The sequence below is a fragment of the Budorcas taxicolor genome, chromosome 2 (assembly GCF_023091745.1).
Source record: "Budorcas taxicolor isolate Tak-1 chromosome 2, Takin1.1, whole genome shotgun sequence".
NCBI lineage: Eukaryota > Metazoa > Chordata > Mammalia > Artiodactyla > Bovidae > Budorcas > Budorcas taxicolor.
Genome location: NC_068911.1, coordinates 165,274,559 through 165,298,540, shown reverse-complemented (window position 1 = coordinate 165,298,540; position 23,982 = coordinate 165,274,559). Strand labels below are relative to the sequence as shown.

Below are 23,982 nucleotides of genomic sequence, written 5' to 3'. Positions count from 1 at the left end.
CACTGGACCAACACTAGTCTCTTTTTCACACGAGGAAACAGGAGCAGAATAAATGACTGGCTGGGATTTGTTGTACATCCCTGAACCCAAAGCACAGCACTGTCTCCATTGGCCCAAGATGCCTTGTCCTTGGGCTCAAGAAAACCCCACAGATGAGCTGAAGGCCAAGAGGGAGCAGACTCTTCTTACGAGCACACACTTGGATCTTCCTGCTTTCTCATGACTTCTAAGGACCCAGAGAAAGGGCTTCCAAGTTAGATCCAGAATTCAGCGTCACTTTACCAGCCTGCATCTCCTTAAAAAACGCCACAACAGGGGATACAAACTTTTAACACACTTTATTTAGGGGCCAAACAAGGCAGCATTTGGACAGTTAAGAAAGGCACCTCATTGAAAATAATACATCACAGTGTTGTAGAGTGATCCCAGTCATAGGATTTGAGGATGGAAAGGACAGTCTTTGGATAATGTTGCTTAGGACACTTGCTCATTCATTAAGAGTCCTTTCACACGATGTGGATGGAGGAAGGCAAGAGTGCAGGACTGTGGCGTACGCTGGGTGGCTGCCGAGGGCTCACCCGTGAGGGCAGGCGAGCTGGTAAATCAGTGGTGAGTATGAAGGGAGGGACACCAGCCCGCCCCATGACTCCAGTAAGCCGGATTTGTTGAGATGCTGCCCCCAGGAACACACTCCATGTCTCTTTCATGTGTGGAGATGACGTTCCGATTTCATGGTATGGGTGACCAGGATTAGTAATCAACTCCTGCCCTGTTTCAAGCTATGGGACAGACAGGACAACAGTGTGATCTCCTGCATTCCTGGGCTGGCATGAGGTTCTGATAAAAGCTGAGGTCTCAGGGCACTGAGACCTGTCCAGTTGTCACCAGTCCAAACTAAATGAAAACATGATTCCTTAGAAATAGTACTGCATCTCTTTGTTTCTATTTATACCCTCCAATCAAGTGTTTTAAAAAATTAATTTTTCCCTTTGCTTATACTTTTAAGAGTCCTATTTCATGTAAAAGAAATTGCTTCACGGCAACACACCTCCTCTCCCCTTCTTGAGCCCTCACCACTCCTCCCTCCCCATCCTTACCCTGACTGCCCCTCCCTCTGCCCAGCACCTAAGAGCAGGGATCATGCCGTGGGGTGATGAGTAGTGGTGCAGTCTCGCCTTGCCTTCTGTTACTAGGCTGAAATAAAGAGGAGACAAGAGAAAACAAAATGGGTTTAAAAAAACCAAGTAACCATCAGAGAAGGTTGGCATGCACACCCCAGCAACCAAATGCATTAAACACGACATTTCTCTGCCAGGTGAAAGCTCTCATGCCTGCTGAGGTTAAGGCTCTGGAATTAAGCAAAGCAAAAATTGAATTCTACCCACCCCCAAAAGGACATCTGCACCGACGACCTTCCCTTTCCCATTGGCAGCCCAAATATCACATGTATGTGTGTGCACGTGTGAATGCACATGGACGGATGACAAATATTTGAGCACGGATCATGCACGCTCTATCAACAATCATTCAAGGACCTCAACTTTGAGGCCAAGTGCCTGCAACTGTCCCCATTCAAAGGGGAGTCAACTCTAAGATTCATGAGGCCACTTCACCCAGAGAAGAAACCCAGATCCCTGTAGACACAGCAGACAGTTTTGGTTTCACTCCCTTTCCTTGTCCATTCTCAGAAATCATGTGCTTCCCAGAAACATCCCATGCCAGGCTGGGTTTCCGTTAAGAATGGGTGGAGTTAGTCTCCAGCCAGGGAAACAAGGCAGAGCAGAGCCAGCAGACACTCACTTGAAGCAGACAGAGAGGACACAGGTGGCCACGTACCGCAGCCAGTTTCCAGGCAGACAGAGGACAAGCCCTCTGGCAGTCCCAGACAGCAGGAGCGCTCAGGTCAGGTGGGGGCTGGGCACTTCCGCGGCCACTGCACTGAGTCGGCAGAGTACCCTGGGCAGGTGGCATTATTTACTGGACCTGTCATTGACTTTTTAATGGTTTTTCCAGAGCCTGCTGTTTTTGTGGTCCCTCATAGCAGTCTATTAATTCCTCTGTTTGCCAAAGATCAAACCAGAGACCAAAAGGCACAGTGTGGACCTCAGGAGATGCCTAAGAGGCGGGAGCTGAGGTTAGGAAGAAAAGCTGGTTACAGCCATAGGTGATCTTATTTTGGGGGTGGTCCTTTCTTGGGGAGACTGTGGCCACCACCGTCATGACATAAGGGGTGAAGGACTAGATATAGAAGGGAGAGGGTTGAGTTCAACAGGGATATATCTGATTTCATATCCAGTAGATACTGGGCTTAAATGAATTCTAATCAACATAATCCCCAAATGATCCTCAAATCACCATTTTGTTCACACTTGGAAACAGAGCAAACATTAAAAATAAAGACAAATCTATCTTGCTGTCTTTGGGGAAGTGGACTGGCTGCTCTCAGATGCCCAGCCTGGATGTTCAGAAGATAGTCTGAATTCAAGAGGACCTTTCACCTGGTTTAATTCTTTGGCATCAATTTAGTATTCAACACAGGTGCTGAATGATTCCTGCTTTACAGAACCATGGTGTAGATCACAAAGATAATTCAGCTTGGCCAGGCTCTTTCTATGGTGATACCCTCTCCCAGTGATTTCTGCAATCTATAAATAAAGTAAGTACCTTTTCATTCCTGTTTAGGGGAAAAAATATAAATGATCCCTTTTCACACAGACTCACTGACTTTTCATTATGGGTGAGAAAACAAGTGGAATTTCTGGCCAACAGTCTGCCATCAGGAACTGTAGCCCTGCCTGACTGCATGTGACCTAGGACTTCTAATTAGCTGCTGGAGATGGAAAAATACCCAGGAACTTCTCTGCCTGGTGGATACCTGAGTTAATTTATTTTGGTCGAAAATAAAGTGAAATGAAGTGAAGTTGCTCAGTCGTGTCTGACTCTTTGCAACCCCATGGACTGTGGCCTACCAGGCTCCTCTGTCCATGGGATTTTCCAGGCAATAGTCCTGGAGTGGATTGCCATTTCCTTCTCTAGGGGATCTTCCCAACCCAGGGATTGAACCCAGGTCTCCTGCATTGTAGACAGATGCTTTACCATCTGAGCCACCAGGGAAGTCGAAAATAAAGAATACGGCTAAAGAAGTAAACAGTCTTGCCTACAACTTAAGAAGTACAAGAGTGTACACATACTGACACACGTGTGTGCATGTGCACACACACATACACACACACACAGATGAGATGAGACTTGCACACACACCAAAGGTACATGAAGCAAGTGCTTTTTTAATCAATACATCAAATGATATTCTTGCTGGCCTGAGGAAGCTTCCCTCTGCCTACTCTGCCATTTCCACCCACTCGTTCAACAGGGAAAGGAAGAAGAAAGAAATTCTTTTTCGGGCCCAACATTAAATAAACATAACCAAGTCTTTACATGTGGCTTTGGAGAATGCTGCTAGGATGCTTGCAAACACGACGTCAGGGGTCTGGGATGCATCGATGGCGGAGTGGATCCCTCGTTTACTGTAGTACTCCACCAGTGGGGTGGTTTGAGTGTGGTAGGCCTTCAGGCGGATTTTCAAGGCCTTCTCATTATCATCTGATCGGCGGATCAAGGGTTCCCCAGTGATCTGAGAACAACAAGAGGGCAATGAAAGGCTGGGACTTGGCAAGGCCTCCTAATCCAAGGCCAGATGCAGATCTGAGATGCTGTCTGATCCCAAAGTCCATCACAGGGAAAGACAGACAATCTAGACCTCCTTCAATAGAAAATTATGGAGACCTTCACTATTCCCAGCAAATTGGTCCCAGGAGCAGACCACCTGGTCCAGAGAAATCGGGGAGCCTGAAACAGCAACTGTGAGAACAGGGCTGAGGGAGGCGATGGGCAATGTCTTTATCTCATAGCTGGTGCTCAGGCTCTTCAGCTTCCAGGACAAACACTTCAAGGGTCAGAAACAAGAAAGAGAGGCCCCTGAGACCAGGAGAATACATCAAAATCAAGAGCTGCAGTAGCAATTACGATCTTAACTGCCTCAGTTTTTTTACCAGGCCATCAACATTCTAAAAGGGGCAAGTGTGGGGGGCGGGGGACGCTGAGTGATAGCATCGCAACTCTGAAATGTGACAAAGTTGGCAGATGGCTTTGAAACCTGTATGACCTGATGGACTTGTCTCATTTGACAAAGTTTCAGTCCAGGAAATTCATTCTGTTGTGGCCTGCAAGTTATAAAACAGACAAAATGAACTATTTATGGCAAATGTTACCACAGCTATGTATGAGACCCTCCCTTTTACATCTGCAAAAAACTGAAGACTGTCATAGGGACTTGGCAGTGTTAACCTGGCCAGGCTCTTCTGGAATCTGCAGGGCACAGTAGAGTTATTAGAGAGGATATTCTTCTGAAGCGGGGCTGGTCAACAAACCTCTCTTCAGTCCAGTCCTCCCAACCCTGGCTTTAATTCGGGCTTCCAAGCAGCCTTCTCCTCCTGATTAGTTCACCATTGAGGTTCCCATGATGCCAGGAAGGGGCTGCTCTGGACAAAACAGGTACAAACTGGGCACCATCAAGTAGCTGGCATTGGTGGCTACCTCAAGGTCAAACAATAAATCACCTGGAGGGACACTTTAAAGATGAGCCACAGTCCATGTGATTTACGTAACAGTGAGACTTCTCATAGTTTAATGATGGTGGTAGGAATAGAGGGAAAATGGGAAGAACAAAAGGAAGAAAAAAAGAAGAAAAAGTGAAGTAAGAAAGAAGAAGGAAAGAAAAGGACATTTCCCGTCCTGAATTTACATACATCATCTTTCATGGATTCCTTTGGGGGGTTGAACTCCTCGTGGTAGGAGCGGCCACTCGGGGGGTGAATCAGTCTGCAAGACAGCAAATGAACATCAATCAGGCTGCTGGAACTCCAGGGGTCTCCAAGACCACAGGCACAGACAGAGAAGCTGGATGCAACAACTTTAATCCAGCAGAGAAACCAGTTACAGGCATCCCTTGCTTAGGAAAATAACTGGGCTGAGACCAGAGTGAGTATCTTTTCTCTTCTGACCCAACATTAAAATAAGTGGCTGGCTGGCTGGAGGCTGGCATGACAGCCTGTGGGCTGTGTGTACCATAGGTTTCACACAGCCACCCATGTATTCACCTGTTCATTCAACAAGTGCTGACTAACTGCCTAGTCCAGTTCAGGTCTTGAGCTGAATCCAGGGGCTACAGAGAAGTGAGTCAAGATCCCTGGTCAAAAACAGTGCTTAACATAGACAGGGAGACAAATGTGGAAATAAGTAACTACAGTAGATGTGGTAATCCTTTAACCGAGACTTGGACAACGTGCCATGGGGGACAGAGGACAGAGAGACTACCCTTATTTTCTAACTTACTTTAGGTAAAAAACAAGAAAGGAGCGATAGGAAAAAACACGTGCTATAGACGCAGATGCCACCAGACAATGCCGCACACCTCTGTGACCAGAGACACAGACAGCCCAGCCATCAGAGGGCAATACTCAAGGTGTCAAGAAAACTGACACCTAAGTCACAGAACAAAGAGCTCAAGAAGAAGCTTTTATCTGGCACAGGATATGTAGCTGGCAGCTGCATCTCTGCCATGTCCCCTTAAGCAATAAGCCCATGCCCCTGACTGGCAGTGGCCACATCACAGGAGCCCCGAAACCTAAGAAGGGAAGGACACAGGCCAAATGCTGCTCCGCGGCTGGGGACCTCTCGAGTTCCTGTGGTCTCCCAATTCTATGCCAACCAAGATCTGCTTATTTAAACAACGGCTGAAAAAAAACAACAACAAAAAACAAAAAACGACGGCTGCTCTCCTCATGAAGTCTGTTAGACCAGAGCTTCCCAACATTTTCTACCTCTTGGCAGGCACAGAAAGTACTCAGCGTGCTTGCTCTGGTGGCAGAGGGGGTCAGTATTTCAGCACATCAGTTGGGAAAGTTTGAGTCAGACTTCTGAAGCTACACACATTTGCAAAATGCGGCACTGTGTTTTCATGACAGCATACTTTTGGAGGGCCAAGGGGTCCATTTATAGAATAAGGTGGTCGGGCGACAAGTGACTGCAATCACACAGCCCAAGGTTGAGCCTTTCTTTGAGTTGCTGGAGGGGTTCCTCTGGTGCATTCACAGGAAATGACGCCCACTGGAAGACCCAGAGAGAAGAGCAGGAGCTGGGGCTCGACTACAGCGTTCTCTTTGGGAAGGGCTGGGGCATGAGATGGGGACCATGTTTCTTTTTTTCTGGCTGAACCTCGCAGAATGTGGGATCTTAGTTCCTCAACCAGGATCTGAACCCATGCCCCCAAGCATGAAGTCTTAACCACTGGACCACCAGGAAGTCCCTGGACCATGTTTCATCACCTTCTGCATAGCACAGGGCATACAGCAGCCAGGCTGCAACAAACACAGCTCTCTCCTCTCCACGTCTCTACGTCAGCTCTTGCTCACTCTCGATTCCCCCAGCCCTCCAGTTACGTATAAACACACTGCTCCTTCTCCACCCCCAAATATCATTTTAAGAAGAATGCAAGACTCATTTCCTAGAAGGGAAAAGAAACCAATCTCCAAGTTCTTAAAATGGGACTGGTCTCAAGGACCAAAGTACCAAAACAGCTCTTAGGGCCACGGAGCCTGGCCTGGAGGTGAAGATGTGGGGGGACCAGGCTGGGATGCTACAGTCACTGCTGCCTTGGCAGTGATACTTCAGACACCTGTGTTCTCATCCACAGAATGGCAATGGCACAAGACGTAAGAAACCAACGAAACCAGAGAGCCAACACTGAACAGGTTAAAACAAAACCCACCAGCCACACTTATGGCAAGGAATAAAATAATCACCCATAAAATTATTAGAAGTGAGGCCTGAGCCAATTCAATCTTATCGTGTCAGATAAGATCCGTATTAAACTGGTTAGTTCCTGACTCTCTTTCTGGCAACCATCAGCACAGTGGACGATAAGGCAGAAAGCAGCTTTTGGTGCCTGTTCTGCCACTGACATACATACAAATGGACTTGGAAAAACACTTTCACACAGTCTGACCTGTTCTGTTTCCTCCTCTGTGAGGAAAGCACTCACTTCCAAACCAAGAGACTGAGCCTTCCCTCTGTCGCCATCTACAATTGTGTAGTTTGTTCTCAGAATCTCTCGGGTCCCCACCAGCCAACTTTAGCCTTGTCACTCCACAGGTGGATCACACGAGGCTCCTTGGTAGGGTCCTTGTCTGTTTCTTCTTTCCCTCAATTGAGCCTGTATTCCAGGACCAAGCCAGTATTCTTACAGTGCTGTGTTGGCCACAGCACCTAGTGGCTTAAGAACATCCCATGACTCCTGACTCAGGCAGGTCTACCCTCTCTGCTCCTTGGCAGACCTTGCACCTTCCCAACCTCTCTCATTCTACCATCCAGCCTCCCAGCTCTGGACATTCTTGCCTCTACTTCCTTCTGGGAAAGCCTCAAGAAAATCCTCTCTATCCAGGAAGGTCAAGTCTCACTTTATGCCTCTCTCCTAGCCAACCTTCCCTCTCTGCCCACGGGCTCTCTTACTGGACCCCTACTGCACTAAACAGCCCAGGTTTCATGTAGGGTTTGTGGACACTCTGAGGTCAGAGATGGGCACTGGTATATCCTCTCTTGGTCCCTTGCTCCCAGAGCTGTGCTGTGCACAAAGCAGGTACTTAGGAAGCTGGGCCAGTCAGATCAAAGGTCCCTTGTGTCATCTAGTTCTGTTAACATTTACTTTGCAATGTCTGGGACCCCAGCCCTGGTGATGTCCCTTCCTATCAACCCTACTGCTTCTTGGACTGTATCAACTTTGCCTACTCTGTGCCAGTGCAAAGAAACAAAAAATTTGCACTGAAGGAGCCTATGCAATAGCTGGAAATATGAAACCTGGACATTTGAAAAGGAAATTAATACAAGGTGCATTCCCCTGTATCTAACACCGCCTTCCAGAACACCTCTAACACTTATTCTGCTGCCTCTCTCCTTAAAGACACGAACTGCAGACACATGGGGGAAAATGTTCAACCTCATTAGGAAATCAAAGTAGTACATTTATAATAAAAAAAATCATGTCCCCCTTAATTACATAACTTACATGTACTACAATGGTCAGAGCATCAGTTTGACAGTAGACAACTAGTAGAAACACAAATATACAACAACTAGGGAATAATGAAGTAAATGATGGTTCAGCTACTGTGAAACATGCAGCAATGAAAAATAATGGTCACAGGAGTATGGTTCAAGATGGAAAGCTGACCACTTTCCTGAGATTCCATTAAAGTGACTAAAGGGGGACTTCCCTGGTGGTCTAGTGGTTAAGACTTTGCCTTCCAATGCAGGGGCATGGTTTCCATTCCTGGCCGGGGAGCTAAAATTCCACATACCTTGTGGCCAAAAATCAAAACATAAAACAGAAACAATATTGTAACAAATTCAATAAAAGACTTTAAAAATGGTCCACATAAAAAAAAAAAATAACAGCTTTAAAAATAAAGTGTACTATAGGTACGGCTGCTACTGCTGCTAAGTTGCTTCAGTCGTGTCTGACTCTGTGCGACCCCATAGATGGCAGCCCACCAGGCTCCCCCATCCCTGGGATTCTCCAGGCAAGAACACTGGAGTGGGTTGCCATTTCCTTCTCCAATGCATGAAAGTGAAAAGTGAAAGTGAAGTCACTGAGTCATGTCCAACTCTCAGCGACCCCATGGACTGCAGCCTACCAGGCTCCGCCGCCCATGGGATTTTCCAGGCAAGAGTACTGGAGTGGGGTGCCACTGCCTTCTCCGATTGGTACAGTAATGGACAAATAGATGAATTTTTAAAAAAATAAATAAAATGACTAAGGGATCAAAATAAGCTATGGTCTATAATAAAGATAAGAATGGGAGGGTCTATTGGTAGTTGGAAGCTTCCCACATATCTCTGGAAGGCAGCACAAAGCAGGTGTAGAGTGACGGTGGAAGGGTTAAGTAAACTGTAGCCTAGAGCAATGGCACTCTAAGAGCCACTCTTCAGAAGCAGAAGCGCTTCTGTGTTCAATGTTAACTCCCATAGAGAGATCAGCACTTTAAAACAAAACACACAAATAAATCAGTGTTTTTTGCTAAGCTGGCTGTACCGTAAACAAAATTTTCTTCAATTTCTAAACTCTGTGAAGATGGTCCTGCTATTTTTATAACAAATAAAAAGCCTACAGCAAGGTATGGCAACTCCAGCTGAAATAAAACTTAAAAAGCACTCTCCACACATGTAAGGAATTTAGTATTTCTTAAGCACCCATGTGAGCAAGGTTCTGAACTATGTACAACACGCTATCTATCATGCACAACGGTTCCTTGAAGCAGGTACTATTACCCCCATGCAACATAAGGATACAGCCTTAGAGAGGTTAAGAAACTTGCCTAGGGTCAGAGTTAAAAGGTGACAGGACTGAGCTGCTGCTGGACTTCGGATCCCTTGCTCTTCTTTCCACATCCCCATCCCATGTCACCAAATAAGATCAATCCATGTGGAAACGGCACTAAGCTTCGTGGCTGGGATTAGGCCAGAGCAGTTCCCGTGGTCTGCCAAAGCTCTGAGGAAGCATGAAGAGAAGGGACCTTCAGGGGACAAATACCTTCCTGTGATTCTCCGGATGAGCAGAGAGTCTGGGATGCTGAATTCAATCACAGAATCAAGCTTCTCTTTCCTCTTCTTCATGAGGTCATCAAGCTGTAGAAAGAGTATGTGACCCACCTAAGCTACTAGAGCTTGGTAAGACCCACTTCCCTCAAAGGAATAAAGAGATAAAGGGCCAGGATTTGCTTTCCTGCCTTGGTGATACAAAACCAAGTCACTCACCATTTCTGCCTGCCTCACGGTCCGAGGGAAGCCATCTAGAAGAAAACCATTTTTGCATGGAGGGGTCTCCAAATTCTTTTCAATGAGCTCCACGACCATTTCATCACTCACCTGGAAGTTAAGAACAAAATAGCTGTTGGGGTTATATCCATTAACGAGGTGGCACTGGCCCAACTCCAGGGTTACAAGTCTGTGTCTGTATAGCCTGATTACTAAACAGGCTCTTGATCCCAAAGAAGCAAAAATCAGAGCAACTATGGAGTAGCTCCCTTTGGAAGATTCAGTTTCATGATTATTTCTGTGGTTGCCACACACACCTTCTCTTCCCTTGAGACTCTCCTGTGTCCCCGTAATCTGGGAGAGGAAAGAGGATTCCAGGGCCTGTCACCCCACCTGGAGACCTCCAAGTCTTAGGTCCCGAAGGCCTCTCTGGCTATTAGTCAGAGTCCTAACCATCACATAACAGCTTCTCAGCAATTAGCTGTCCTCTAGACACAAGAAAGTGAGGGTACACGGCTGAGAGACTACCTGAGGAAGGCTCCAGGAGAGAATGAGGGTTGACCAAAAGGTCAAAAGGCACCAACTTAACCTGTTTCACAATTTTGATTAGGCTAACAGTAAAGGGACCCAGGTCACCTTGGACAGGAAGCAACAGAGTTTACTGACCTGACAAGACTGGGTCAGAACCAAGGAGCCAGCCCAACACCCTCTGAGCCTCTCTGAAAACCCTAGAGAGGATCCTCTTTGGCTTTCAAAAACTAGTTTTCCTCCTGGGTTATCACTGGAAGAAAAGCTCCCTGCCAGTGTTAAAGTGAAGGCTGCCCACTGTGGTAGCTAATGCTCTTATCTCCCGGGACCAGCTGTGAACTTGGGGACAAAGTATAAGCTCTAAAACTAAGTGAAGGCTGGAGATAAGTAATCTCATTGCCACATCCCATTTTGTTCTCAGTACAGGATCTTCTATCAAGGTCCAAAGTCCAAAATACCCAGCTCTCAGGAGTGACTGACAGCCTCACTCACATGAAGGGCAAGCTAGAAGTAAAGGGGCAGTGGGCGCGTTGGCAGAGCTACTCCAGCTCCAGAATCTCAAAGCCTGACAGGAGGTAACTCAGCCCAGCACCTGCCCTAACCAACATACTAAGATATGTAAAGACCAGAGGCCCAAGCACAAAATGATTCTTCCCAAGACCAAATCCCAGAAAAACTCAGTTACGATTAAGCTCTGGCACCCGGGTGGTGTTAGTGGTAAAGAATCCACCTGCCAAGGCAGGAGACGTAAGAGATGGGGGTTTGATCCCGGGGCTGGGAAGATTCCCTGGAGGAGGGGATGGCAATTGACTCCAGTATTCTTGCCTGGAGAACTCCATGGACAGAGGAGTCTGGCAGGCTACAGTCCATATGGTCACACAGAGTCAGATACTGCTGAAGCAACTTAGCACACACACTAACCAAAAACAATCTAGTGGATAATCTAGTGGTACTTCTCCTATCAGATCAACGGGACTAAAAACAAGAGAAAATGCTATTATATTCTCCAAATAAGAAGGATACTTTTGTTAACTGCAAAGTAACCCCTCTGTTAAGAGACACAGAAGAGAGTCACAAAACTAAGGAAAAGCACCCTGTGCCTTCTTGAGTCCTCTCTTGATGGACACCTGAATTCTGGTCTAGGGATGTCAGTTTGTTTCTGGCCCTAAAAACTAGGGGTATATTACAAAATACGCCAGCACAAAGGAACTTCAAGAATACTGTGAATAAAATCAGTGCCATAAATTCAGAATGAACCAAGTAGACTTGCTAATGTAAAAGTTCATATCATCTTCGTTTGTTGCAACTCCCCACAGCACAGGGCTGTCCGACAGAACTTTCTACAGTGATTAAAATGTTCTGTCTCGGGTCTTCCCTGGTGGCTCAGTGATCTGCCTGACAATGTAGAAGACAGGTTTGATCCCTGAGCCAGGAGGATCCCACATGCTATGGGGCAACTAAGCCCACGTGCCCCAACTACTGAGCCTGTGCCCTAGAGCCCGGGAGCCACAACTACTGAGCCCACGTGCCCCAAGTACTGTGGAGCTCAGGCTCAATAATAAGGGAAGCCACCGCAATGAGAAGCCTGCGGGCCGCAACTAGAAAGTAGCTCCCACTCGCCGCAACTAGAGAAAAGCCTGTGCAGCAAGCACCCCCTAAAGTAAATAAATAAACTTATAAACATTAAAAAGTTCTATATCTGCGCTGGATAGCAAAACCCTGAAATGTGGCAAGTGAAACTGAGAAAGTTAATTTTAAATTAAAACGAATTTCAGTAGCTACATGTGGCTGGTGGTCACCCTGGCAGGGCAGGCCTGGACTGAGGAAGATCAGCGTTCACTGGTCCCACTGAACCCACCAGCTTCCCAGCATCCATAGTCGCCTTCAGCTTCTTTCCCAGCTCTGAGCCGGAAGCCACCATGGCCCTCAGCATGTCTCCGGTAGCCAAATGGCAGACACAGAAGTTTTCAGCCAATTTGGGTGCCTGTGGAGGGCAGGACAAAACACAGGATTCGGTTAACAGTGCAGGCCTTGGAGTTTGACTGCCTGTTGTGAATCTGACTCTGTCACTTACTGGCTGTGTGCACAAATGCCAATTTCCTTACCTGTAACAGGGACAAAACTACCTTACATTATACTCTAACCTATGATTATAGGGTTGCAGTAAGAATTACATGAGATAATACATGGAAGGCACTGGCAACAGTGCGCCTAGCACAGGAAATTGTCATAAATATCAGCTATTATCACTGCTTTCACTAGACACACTAGTGACACACAACCTCAGCTTCCCCATTATGAACGGGAATTGAAACAGACAGTTGCTCTGAAGTTTAAAAGAGTCCACGTACATGAAGCACTTGGCACAATGCCTGGCATGTAATGTGTTCAGTGAATATTTGCCAAAGGAATAGATGTGTGGATGTCAAGTACTGCAGTCACCAGTGTGGGAGGCAGCTGGAGCCAGATGCAGAAGTCGCCCCTGGGCAGACTCGGTCTTCCCCTTCCCTGTCACTAGGTAGCTGCATTACCTGGGCCAAATCACTTAACCTCTCAAGAGGCGCAGTTTTCTAATCTGTTTAAAATGAAAGCACAAAGGCTCCATCTCGCAAGGTAGCAGCGAGCATCAGATGAGCTATGAGGACCACCTGACAAGCAGCGGGCCTTCCCAAGCGGTGCTGTGGTAAAGAACGCGCCTGCCAGCGCAAGAGACACGAGATGTGAGTTTGATCTCTGGGTCGGGAAGATCCCCTGGAAGAGGAAACGGCAGCCCACTCCAGAATTTTTGCCTGGAGAATCCCACAGGCAGAGGACCCTGGCAGACTACATTCCATAGGATCGTGGGGTCAGACATGACTGAAGCGTCTCAGAACAGCACAGCATCTGGCAAAGTGAGCTCCTGGTAGTGTTAGTAGGCAGGATAGCCTTTTGGTTAGGAGCATGGGCCGGAGAGTCAAACTGCCTGGGTTTCAGACACCAGGTCCACCAAGACTGGGTATGTGACTTGAGAAAAACTGTATCACTTTTGTAAATTTTAAATTTCCTCTAGGTAAAATGGAGACGGTACTATCATCTCCCGTATCACTGGATTGATGAGATTATGAAGAATCACTGTAAGTGCTCAGGAAGCATTAACTGTTACTGTGACCCCTGCCTTAATTCCATGTTCACTCATACGCCTCTTCTAAGAACCTTGCTGGGAGCCAGTGGAACAGATGAATAGGAGACACAGACTCTCCCCTATGAGCTCACAGTGCAGTAGACTACATAACTGGATGAATACCAAAAGATGAAGAGACCCTGGACAGTTGCACATTGGTTTTGCAGAAGCAAAAAAGAACATAGAATTCAAAAGGAATAGAATCAGTTCAAAAGCCTAACACTTACCTTTCTGGTTCAACTGTTTTAGAAAATAAGTAGGGTGGGGACCTTGTTCAAACCAGTTTGTTGGGAGTTTTCTTACATGCACATGATAAAAGCTAAACAGACAGGGTTCAGTGCAACAAGTGCTCATTTGTGAGTCACGGACTGATTCAGCTCAAGCAAAGAACTGACTTCTGAGCAAAACAGAATCCAGGAGAGATGTTAAAAACAGCACTTTAGAAAAGCAATGAAGGTCAGGCCCCTCTGGCAATGGAAAGTCTCCGGTCCTTTGGCCTGGCACAGCGGCCACAAAACCAGTAGGCTGTGCTCTTCTGGCAATCTTTCTTCTTGGTTGTTGAAATTAACTTGGGTGGAAAATTTGGAGGTCACGCCTTTTCCAAGGGAGAGACTAACCAAAACACCAGCGAAGCGCTGTTAGCACAGAACCTAACCATCCTATTTTTATCACCCCAAACCACAGGACACTTTTGTGCTGTTTCAGGTGACTCTGGACTCTGCAGCTCTGTGAAACAACACTCTCAGAGGGAAAGGGTGGCATGGAGGAAGGCTAACTCCTTCATTTTTTGCTGGCTGCACAGGAATCATTGTGGTGGGCTGCAAAGAGCATGAACTGAGGAGTCAGACAGATATGCATATGAACCTGGCGGCCCCCAAAAGCTGTATGACCTTTGGCTAGTTACTTAATTTCTTAGAATCTGTTTCCTCACCAGTTAAATGGGGGACAATGTCTACTTCACAGGGCTGTTGTTAGGATAAAATGAAATAACGTACCCAAAACATCAGACACAGTGTGTGTGTGCGCGCGCGCATGCGCTCACTCAGTTGTATCTGACTCTGTGTGTGTGTGTGTGCTCACTCAGTTGTGTCTGACTCTATGCGACCCCCAGGTGGATTCTTTACCAATGCGCCACCTGGGAAGCCCCACACTGTAGGCATTCAGTAACTAGAAGACCTCCTTCATGGTCTTTTATTTTTCACACTATTCTTTCATTGCAAACTATAGAAGCAGCCTGATGAAATGGCTGTATTATATTCCCCTGACTTAACGCTTATGAGTGAATTTGAGTGAGTGAATTCGCTCAGTCGTGCCCAACTCTTTGTGACCCCATGGACTGTAGACTACCAGGCTCCTCCATCCACGGGATTTTCCAGGCAAGAATACTGGAGTGCGTTGCCATTTCCTTCTCCAGATCTTCCCGACCCAGGGACTGAACCCAGGTCTCCCGCATTGTAGGCAGACGCTTTACCATCTGAGCCACCAGGAAGTCCTTATACTTTAAAGCAATGCTTTTTCTACTCCAAACCACCTAAGGGTGCTGCTAAAATACAGATTCAAATTCAGTAGGGTGGAGCCTGGGCATCTGATTTTAAACGTGCCTCAGGACTGGCTACGCTGCTGACCCCTGGGCCATATTCTGCTGTGGCTGAGGCCCTGAGCCACATGTCTCACTAGCCACGGGCCACTGTCAAGCCCAAGGACCCCACCTGTGTGAGAAACCTGTGGTTCGGGAAGGTGTGGGTCAGAAAGGCTCAAACTGTTAGGATGGGAGGTTGCATGGTGGGACTAGCGCTCTCCAACTTCAGTGTGTTATCACAATCATCTAGGGCATGTGCTAAAAATACAAAGCCAGGCCCATCTTTAAAGTGTATGATTGAGCGACCTTCAGACATGTTATGGGGGTTTGGTAAGATTATATATCCATAAAAGAATTCAGCACAGTGCCCAACATTTAGGGAAATAAAGGGAAACTGATAGTCAAGATTTGATTTAATCAAGATCACTTGTCTTCTTGGGGGCTTCCCAGGTGGCTCAGTGGTAAAGAATCTATCTGCTAATACAGGAGATGTAAGAGACATGGGTTTGATCCCTGGGTTGGGAAGATCCCATGGAGGAGGAAATGGCAACCCCTCCAGTACTCCTGCCTGGAAAATTGCATGGACGAGGAGTCTGGTGGGCTTCACTCCATGGTGCTGCAGAGTCGGCCTGAGTGACTGAGCACACACACTTGTTTTCTCACCTCAAAATCATCGTCTGTGCAGTCTTTCCCACTCTCACCTCCAGTGCTTCTGCCCACACAGCTGCAATCATCTAAAATACTGTTGGACACGCTACCCACCCCGCAACACACACACGTTCAGAAGCCTCAATGTTCCCCCAGGGCAACACGGGAGAAGTTCTAATAGCTTAGTAGCGTGCTCCATGCCCTCCCTAACCAACTTCCTTTACCTCCCAAGCTACTCAAATTTGCCTCCAAACCCCCCTACCTGGATGCCCTGCACCACTGCTAACAGCTGCTCTATGTTTGATTTCCAAATACATAAGCCTCTCCATGGACCTCAGCTCAAGCTCCTCTCTATGCAGGAATACCCTCTCCCTTCCCCTTACTGGTCCAAGTTCTACCCTCTCCCTTCTAGAGTCAACTTCTGAGTATCTCTTCCCCACCAAAAACCTCCCTGACTATCCTTTCTTCCTCTGAGAAGGAACCATCAGCTAACTCGGTGTTTGCAAGATGCCAAGCAATTTTTCCATGCATTGTTTATAGTATGTATAATACATAACTGGAGAAGGAAATGGCAATCCACCCCAGTATTCTTGCCTGGGAAATCCCATGGACAGAGGAACCTGGCGGGCTACTGTCCATGGGGTTGCAAAGAGTTAGACATGACTTAGCAACTAAACCACATAACAAATACAGGAGGTAGTAACTATTTTTATCTGCATTTTACAAATGAAATTCAGAGGCTAAGTTGCCCCAAATCACAAAGTTAGTAACAGCAGATCTGGTAACTGGTCTCAAGACTGTCAAGCCCTAGCTTTTATCGATGACACTAAATAGCCTTCTTTACCCGCAGCTCTAGCAAAGAACTTACCGAACAAAACCACCACCCCCAAAGCCTTAGTGGCTGTCCTTGGGGAAGGTGTGTATGTGTGTGTGTGTGTGTGGAATAGAGTACAAGAAGCCTTCACAGTGCTGGCAATGTTGTTTCTTGATATGGGTACAAGCTACACAAGCGTGTTCACATGTGAAAATTCATCAAACCGCCCTCTTAAGATGTCTGCACCTTTCTCTACGTGTATTATACTTAAAGTCATTTAAAAGCACAGAAACCTGTGTTTGAATTTCAGCTGTGCCTTTTAACTGACCATGTAACCTCATGTAATCACTATCCTCAGGTTAGTGATTCTTTGAGACTATTTCTTCATCTGTAAGTTGGGTGTATCAGTGGGTAGGTAGGAGAAAGAATGGAACATTCTTCACTGGGAGGGTAGGAGGAACAGAAGATTCTCAACAAATCATAAGTGAAAGTGGCTCAGTCGTGTCCGACTCTTTGCGACGCCATGGACTACACAGTCCATGGAATTCTCCAGGCCAGAATACTGGAGTGGGTATCTTCTCCAGGGTATCTTCCCAACCCAGGGATTGAACCCAGGTCTCTCGCATTACAGGCAGATTCTTTACCAGCTGAGCCACAAAGGAAGCCCAAGAATATTGGAGTGGGTCACCTATCCCTTCTCCAGCAGATCTTCCCGAACCCAGGAATTGAACTGGGGTCTCCTGCACTGCAGGCAGATTCTTTACCAACCGAGCTATCAGGGAAGCCCTCAACAAATCATAGTCCGTGTTCTAACCCTGAACTATCCGAGCAGTTGTCAGTCACTCATCAATACTTCCGCTGTGGTACTCTGCACTAGTAAGTACTGCTTGCATGTACGTTCGTTTCTGCTCCTACACTTAGACTGCAAGCAACAGGATGGTAATGCTGTTCAAGAAATCAGTCTCAAGTTCAAATCCTATCCTTGCTACTTTACCTATGTCCTAGGGCAAGATACAGACTGGGCCTCAGTTTATCAGTAAAGACACAAAGATAACAACAGGACCTTCCTCCAAGGGCTGAAAGATTAAATCAGACGACATTAAATCTGGATTAAAAGGATTAAATCTCTGGCTGGGGCAGGGGAGATGGGGGAGGAATACAGGGAGTCTGTCACAGAACCCAGAAAAGGGTGACCTGGTGGCTCAGAGGTTAAAGCGTTTGCCTGCAAGGCGGGAGACCCAGGTTCAATCCCTGGGTCGGGAAGATCCCCTGGAGAAGGAAATGGCAACCCACTCTAGTATTCTTGCCTGGAAAATCCCATGGACGGAGGAGTCTGGTAGGTTATGGTCCATGGGGTCGCAAAGAGTCAGACACGACTGAGCGACTTCACTCACTCACTCACTCACACCCTCTTGAGGGCTACCCTGCAGCTCTAGCAAGGAACTTACCTAAGAAAACATGTACAGCGTAGGAGACAAATCTAAACCAGGGCAGCAGAAAGAGCAGGAGCTCCAGAGTCATTCAGATGCAAGAGCAGCCAATTACCTGCCCTGTAACCTAGAGAACAAGCTCTTTGGGCTTTAGTGTCTCTAGCTGTAAAAGGGGGAATAGGAACGTGGGTCTCACTGAGCTTGCTTCTGCACTGTGTTAGCGCACAGACATAACTGACAAAGCCTGATCTGCAAGACGCCAGCTGACAGCCTACACATGCTGGCCATGAAGAACTGGTGTCAGCTGGACACATGGAAGAAACTATGGAGGGGTTGGCAGAGGAAAACAGGAAACACACTGTGGTTTTGGCTGCACCCTAGGAACATCCAACCCCAAAAGGGAGACAAGGAAATAAGGTTATTTAAACAAAATAACAAACCCACGTGGTCCAGATATTTTAGACATTATTATGGAGAAAGCAATGGCAACCCACTCCAGTACTCTTGCCTGGGAAATCCCATGGACAAAAGAGCCTGGTGGGCTGCAGTCCATGGGGTCTCGAAGAGTCGGACACAACTGAGTGACTTCACTTTCACTTTTCACTTTCATGCATTGGGGAATGGCAACCCACTTCAGTGTTCTAGCCTGGAGGATCCCAGGGACGGGGGAGCCTGGTGGGCTGGCGTCGATGGGGTCGCACAGAGTCGGACACGACTGAAGCGACAGCAGCAGCAGCAGCATACTGATGCAAAAGCAAGCAGTTTAAAAATGTTTAACTATTTTAGTTAAAACTGACTTTTAAAAGGAGACAATTATTTCAGTCATGCCAACATTAAATACCTAAGACACTGAGTTTATACAAGTGTAAAAGGAAGCACCAGTGGGAAGAAAAAAATTACTGAGTAGGTACTAGGCACTAACCCAAGGTACCAGACAACCTGTAAATTGAAACAGACCTGAAGGACTTCCCTGGTGGTCCAGCAGCTAAGACTCCAAGCTCCCTATGCAGGGGGCACGGTGTTCAACCCTCAGTCAGGGAATGAGATCCCACATGCTGCAACTAAAGATCGAAGATGCTGAGGGTGGCCACTAAGATCCAGTGTAGTCAAATAAATATAGAAACACTTAAAAAAAAATACTAATAAAAAATGAGACTTGAAATGCAAATGAATAGAAGCATAAACATTTACTCCTACTATTTATTTTTTATGGAATATTATGTTTTTCTACAAAAAGAATCTTTTAGAGATACACACTGAGATATTTACAAATGAAATGTTATAATATCTGGGAGCTTCTTTAAAATCATTTGTGAAGGGAGACCAGATGGGGAAAGAATGGCCACCAGCTGATGGTAGCTGGGCCTGGATGTGTACCTGGAGGCTCATTACACCATCCTGTCGTCTTTTGTGTATTCAAACTCTTCATAACTAAAAGCTGGGGTGTGTCTGCAGGCTACAAGCTGCTGCAGGCTGCCACTCAGCAACCTCTGATTTATGAATAGTTTTAATCCTTAAAACTACAACTGCCAGTATCCCTGTGGTTCCCAATACCTTAAGAAAGGTGTACAGAGGTTAAGCAACTTGTGTAAATTTTACCCTTTCAAGTCCCAGCTAAAATCACATCTCCCTGACTTCCGTAAGGCCTTCTCTGACCAACTCTCATCATATATACACCCTTATAAGTCAGCTCATAAGTAGAATTTCCCTCAAAACTTCCTGAGTACATCACCCTTTATACTGAGATGGGGGTTGAGGGAATGTATTATCAATTAAGATGAGTCAACAATTAGTGAACACCTACTATGCACCAGGTTGTCATCTAGGTGTGCTTTACACACACATAATTTTCCAGTATCCTTGTTAACTTTTGGTCTAGAGGGACAAGGAGGACCTTCTCCGTCGTTTACTGCTCTGTCTCCAATGTCTGGTGCTCAAGAAATGCTGACCGCATAAGCATTATCCCCATTTTTCAGCTGACAGCAGTGAGGCCTAGAAGTTACAAGTTTGTTAAACTGTCAAGACCTTGCCTCAGCACTGAGATTGGCTGTCCATTTCACAACCACTGAAATTATTAACTTCAATATGAACTAAGAAAAAAAAAAAGTCAAAGCATTTGAGTTACCTTGTTTACCTTGGTCACTCACAGCAGAAGTCCATAGAGTTTGGGATTAAACACACCTAGCCACAGGTTACCTAATAACTGAGGGTGGCAGCAACAGGAAAGAGGAACCTTCAGTATGAAAGGACAAGTGGATTAGGTAACTGTGAGCCTCAAGGGCAAATCGGCTCTGGCTACAGAGAGAAAAGGGAAAGTGGTCTTTCTTGACTGAGTGCATGCGTGCTCAGTTATGTTCAACTCTGCAATTCCATGGACTGCAGCCCACCAGGTCCTCTGTCCATGGGGTTTTTCAGGCAATACTGGAGTGGGTTGCCATTTCCTTCTCCACGGGAATATCCCCACCCAGGGATCACTAGCAGGCAGATTCTCTACCAATGAACCATTTCAGAAGCCCTTCTTGACCTACTGAAAGTGAAAGTGAAGTCGCTCAGTTGTGTCCAACTCTTTGCGACCCGTGGACTGTAGCCCACCAAGCTCCTCCATCCATGGGATTCTCCAGGCAAGAATACTGGAGTGGGTTGCCATTTCCTTCTCCAGGGGTTCTTCCTGACCCAGGGATCGAGCCCAGGTCTCCCACATTGCAGGCAGATGCTTTAACCTCTGCACCACCAGGGAAGCCCTTAAATACAAGAATACAGTCTCTCAGAAAACCTCCTATAGAGACACAGAACTTCAGATCCAAGGACTAACATCAAAGATTTCAAGGGAGGAAAGGAAGCCAGGTTGAAAGAAGGGGGAGGAAGTGGGGGTGGGGGGAAAGGGGTGGCCTTACAGATGTCTCCTGCCACTTACAGATACCCAGGCGTTATGGGACTTTTCCCTGGGCCTCCAGAGAAGGGAGGACTGGAACTCGGCACTGCCAGAAATCAGACCAGACCAGAACCAGAATTCGAGTTCTCTGCCAAGAGGAGCTGATCAGTCTCCAATCCTCAGCTCAGGCTGAGGTCTCTTGACCTAGTAGCCAGAGCCGAAAAGCAAAGTCACAGGAATGAACTGAATCCTCCCAGACTCCCCTTCTCTGCATCATCCGTATCTAGTAACCTCATCAAGTGCCAAGTAATGTGCTGGGTGTCACAAGAGTTCCAAGAAAAAGTAAGACAAATTGTCTGCCCAGACTTTGTAATCTTTGCAAGGACTAGGAATAGAAGAGGGGGCACAGAGCAGCATCCAGACTCCCATTTACTTAGGAGCTCAGATTTTCAGGAATTCTCTCTTTAGACCCTAACAACCAGCAAAATCCTGAGGTCTGGGAGGGGCGGGGGCAATTCCAGGAGGATAATAACCCAATCTCAGAGCAGTTCTCCTGGGTTTCCTTACTCTACTGCTCTCCACCCGGGTGCCCTTTCCCAATAAAATCTCTTGCTTTGTCGGCACATGTGTCTCCTCAGACAATTCATTTCCGAGTGTTAGACAAAAGCCCAGTTTCGGGCCCTGGAAGGGGTCCACCTTCCTGCAACAAATGGCGACTCTGGTGGGATTCTTCTTCGCTGAGACTGACATCCTGACCACTCGGGGTACTCAGGGGCGAACTTGCCTGCCAATGGACCAGATCCAGCAGCCGCAACTGGGACCATTTTGTCCCTGGTCTCCTCCTGATGCAGACAACTGGCCAGAGTGCCCCGACCGGTAAGGAACAAGAGACTTTATTGACCTCTCTCCCCTTCCCTCTCCTTAACCCTTCCTATCCTTCCCTGTTTTTCTAGTCCCCCGGTCCTGGACGCAGGAATCTGGTCGAAAGGCCCTCAGCCTGAGCTGAGGATTGGAGACTGATCAGCTCCTCTTGGCAGAGAACTCGAATTCTGGTTCTGGTCTGGTCTGGTTTCTGGCAGTGCCGAGTTCCAATCCTCCCTTCTCTGGAGGCCCAGGGAAAAGTCCCATAACGCCTGGGTATCTGTAGGTGGCAGGAGACATCTGTAAGGCCACCCCTTTCGCACCCCTCTCCCACCTCCTCCCCCTTCTACTTTCAACCTGGCTTCCTTTCCTCCCTTGAAATCTTTGATGTTAGTACTTGGATCTGAAGTTCTGTGTCTCTATAGGAGGTTTTCTGAGAGACTGTATTCTTGTATTTAAAGGCTTCCCTGGTGGAGCTGAGGTTAAAGCATCTGCCTGCAACGTGGGAGACCTGGGTTCGATCCCTGGGTCGAGAAGATCCCCTGGAAAAGGAAATGGCAACCCACTCCAGTATTCTTGCCTGGAGAATCCCATGGACAGAGAGGCTTGGTGGGCTACAGTCCACGGGTCGCAAAGAGTCGGACACAACTGAGTGACTTCACTTATGGGCTTCCAAATCCTGAGATCATAAATCTCATCCCTGATCTATGGGCCCATTATGTCCCAGGTGCCGAGAGGCCTCACAATCAGCAGAAGGTGACCTCTCTCCAATCACACAGAGCCTTGAGGTTCAAGGCTCCTTGAGGTCAATTTTACTAACTTGGGAAAGTCATCTGACCTCTCCAGGCCTGTTTTCTTACCTGTACATTGAGGTACCCTCTCCCATTCACCTAATTTGGCTCAGACAGGTCATACCTCACTTCTCTGAGCAGCTCTCCTTATCAGAGTAGTACAGCTCGCGCTTTCCCGCAGGTCCGGGAGATGCTCCTCCGCCTTCAGACATTAGTCAATACCAGAAACGTACCCCTACCTTAAGTGCCGGCAACATAACCCTCGAACATAATCCACTGTCAAATCGCACTCAATCTAGGGTCCTTGTTTTCAACTCGGGTTCCGATCTACATGCCTCAGTCCAGGGCTCACCCTTACCCTTCAAATCTTCTCAGCTTCTAAACCCTAAAGGAATCTACTCAGTCCTTTGATCCCCTAACACAGCACCTCAGGCCTGGGGCACTCAAGAACTCTAACTCAGACTCCCTCGACCTCCAACTTGGACCCTCCCCAAAACACCTACCAGAACCCCAAACGCCAGCCAGGGAACCCCCCGTCCAGGCCTCAGCCCGCGCGGCCTGCGTCTGGGGCGAACCGGACCTTCGGCCACCCTGACCTTGAAGTTCCACGGGCTCCACCGACAAGCCCGGCTCAGCAGCTCACCTGGGTACCCTTGCCGGCTCCGGGCGGCCCTAGGAGCACGGCCCGGATGCCTTTAGGAGACTCTGGGACCGGTTCGGCCGCAGGCACGTTGGGAGCCATGGCTGCCAAAACCTCTCACTGCTCAACCCGCCCGCACACCTCTCAGGTCCAGCGCTTCCAGGCCAGCGCGCCACGCACGCCACGCACGCCTCGCTCGCCGCTCACACTGGTCCGTCGCCATGTCCGTCAGTCCGCTCCGCCCGCCCCTGAGCGGGACGGAAACTTCAGCTTACCAACCACGTAGCCAGACTGGGGAAAGATGCTTTTGATTGGACAGAATCTGTGAGTGACTCGGAGGGGCGGGCCACCATGTACGAAGGGGCGGGGCTCGCGCCGGGTGTGCGGAGTGGGCGGGAAAACGTGAAGCAAGCCTAAAGGTTGGTCTCCGGGTTCTAGATAGGCTTTTGACAGTTAATGGCACGGGCAAACCGAGTGAAAGTGAAAGTGAAGTCGCTCAGTAGTGCCCGACTCTTAGCGACCCCATGGACTGCAGCCTACCAGGCTCCTCCGTCCATAGGATTTTCCAGGCAAGAGTACTGGAGTGGGGTGCCATTGTGAAGTCCTATAAAATTGCCTGTGGGAGTACAAATGAGTGAAATCAGTTTTAGAAGACAAATTGGCTAATATGTATCAAATATCCTTCGGTCTAGCAATTCTACTTTCAGGAAATCCAAGGACATAATCTAGGATATATGTAAAGACTTGTTTAACAAAGATATTAATTGTAGCACTTACAACAGTCCCGAA

General features: G+C 47.5%; 1 protein-coding gene across 3 annotated transcripts; it reads right to left on the bottom strand.

The window, feature by feature from the left end:
• Nucleotides 1-320: 320 nt before the first annotated feature.
• On the bottom strand, nt 321-23,350 carry AK2 (adenylate kinase 2). Of its 3 annotated transcripts, none has more exons than XM_052635650.1 (7): nt 23,197-23,350; nt 12,257-12,382; nt 9,871-9,981; nt 9,647-9,741; nt 4,809-4,881; nt 3,439-3,634; nt 321-1,194 (listed from the first exon to the last, which is right to left on the bottom strand). In XM_052635650.1, the coding sequence occupies exons 1-7, from the start codon at nt 23,293-23,295 to the stop codon at nt 1,190-1,192; spliced, it is 705 nt and encodes a 234-aa protein (XP_052491610.1). In that variant the 5' UTR covers nt 23,296-23,350; the 3' UTR covers nt 321-1,189. The 3 variants fall into 3 exon arrangements, with proteins under 3 accessions (XP_052491610.1, XP_052491608.1, XP_052491609.1); XM_052635648.1 differs by lacking the exon at nt 321-1,194 and adding an exon at nt 1,888-1,956; XM_052635649.1 differs by lacking the exon at nt 321-1,194 and having other exon boundaries at nt 3,268-3,634.
• Between the last annotated feature and the right edge of the window lie 632 nt (nt 23,351-23,982).

Coding starts and splice junctions, on each gene's coding strand:
- AK2 (XM_052635648.1), bottom strand. CDS start 23,295: ATGGCTCCCAACGTGCCTGCGGCCGAACCGGTCCCAGAGTCTCCTAAA. Junction 9,742..9,870: donor CCGTGAGGCAGGCAGAAATG/GTGAGTGACTTG, acceptor CTCTTTCTACAG/CTTGATGACCTCATGAAGAA. Junction 4,882..9,646: donor ATCCGGAGAATCACAGGAAG/GTATTTGTCCCC, acceptor GCTGTCTTGCAG/ACTGATTCACCCCCCGAGTG.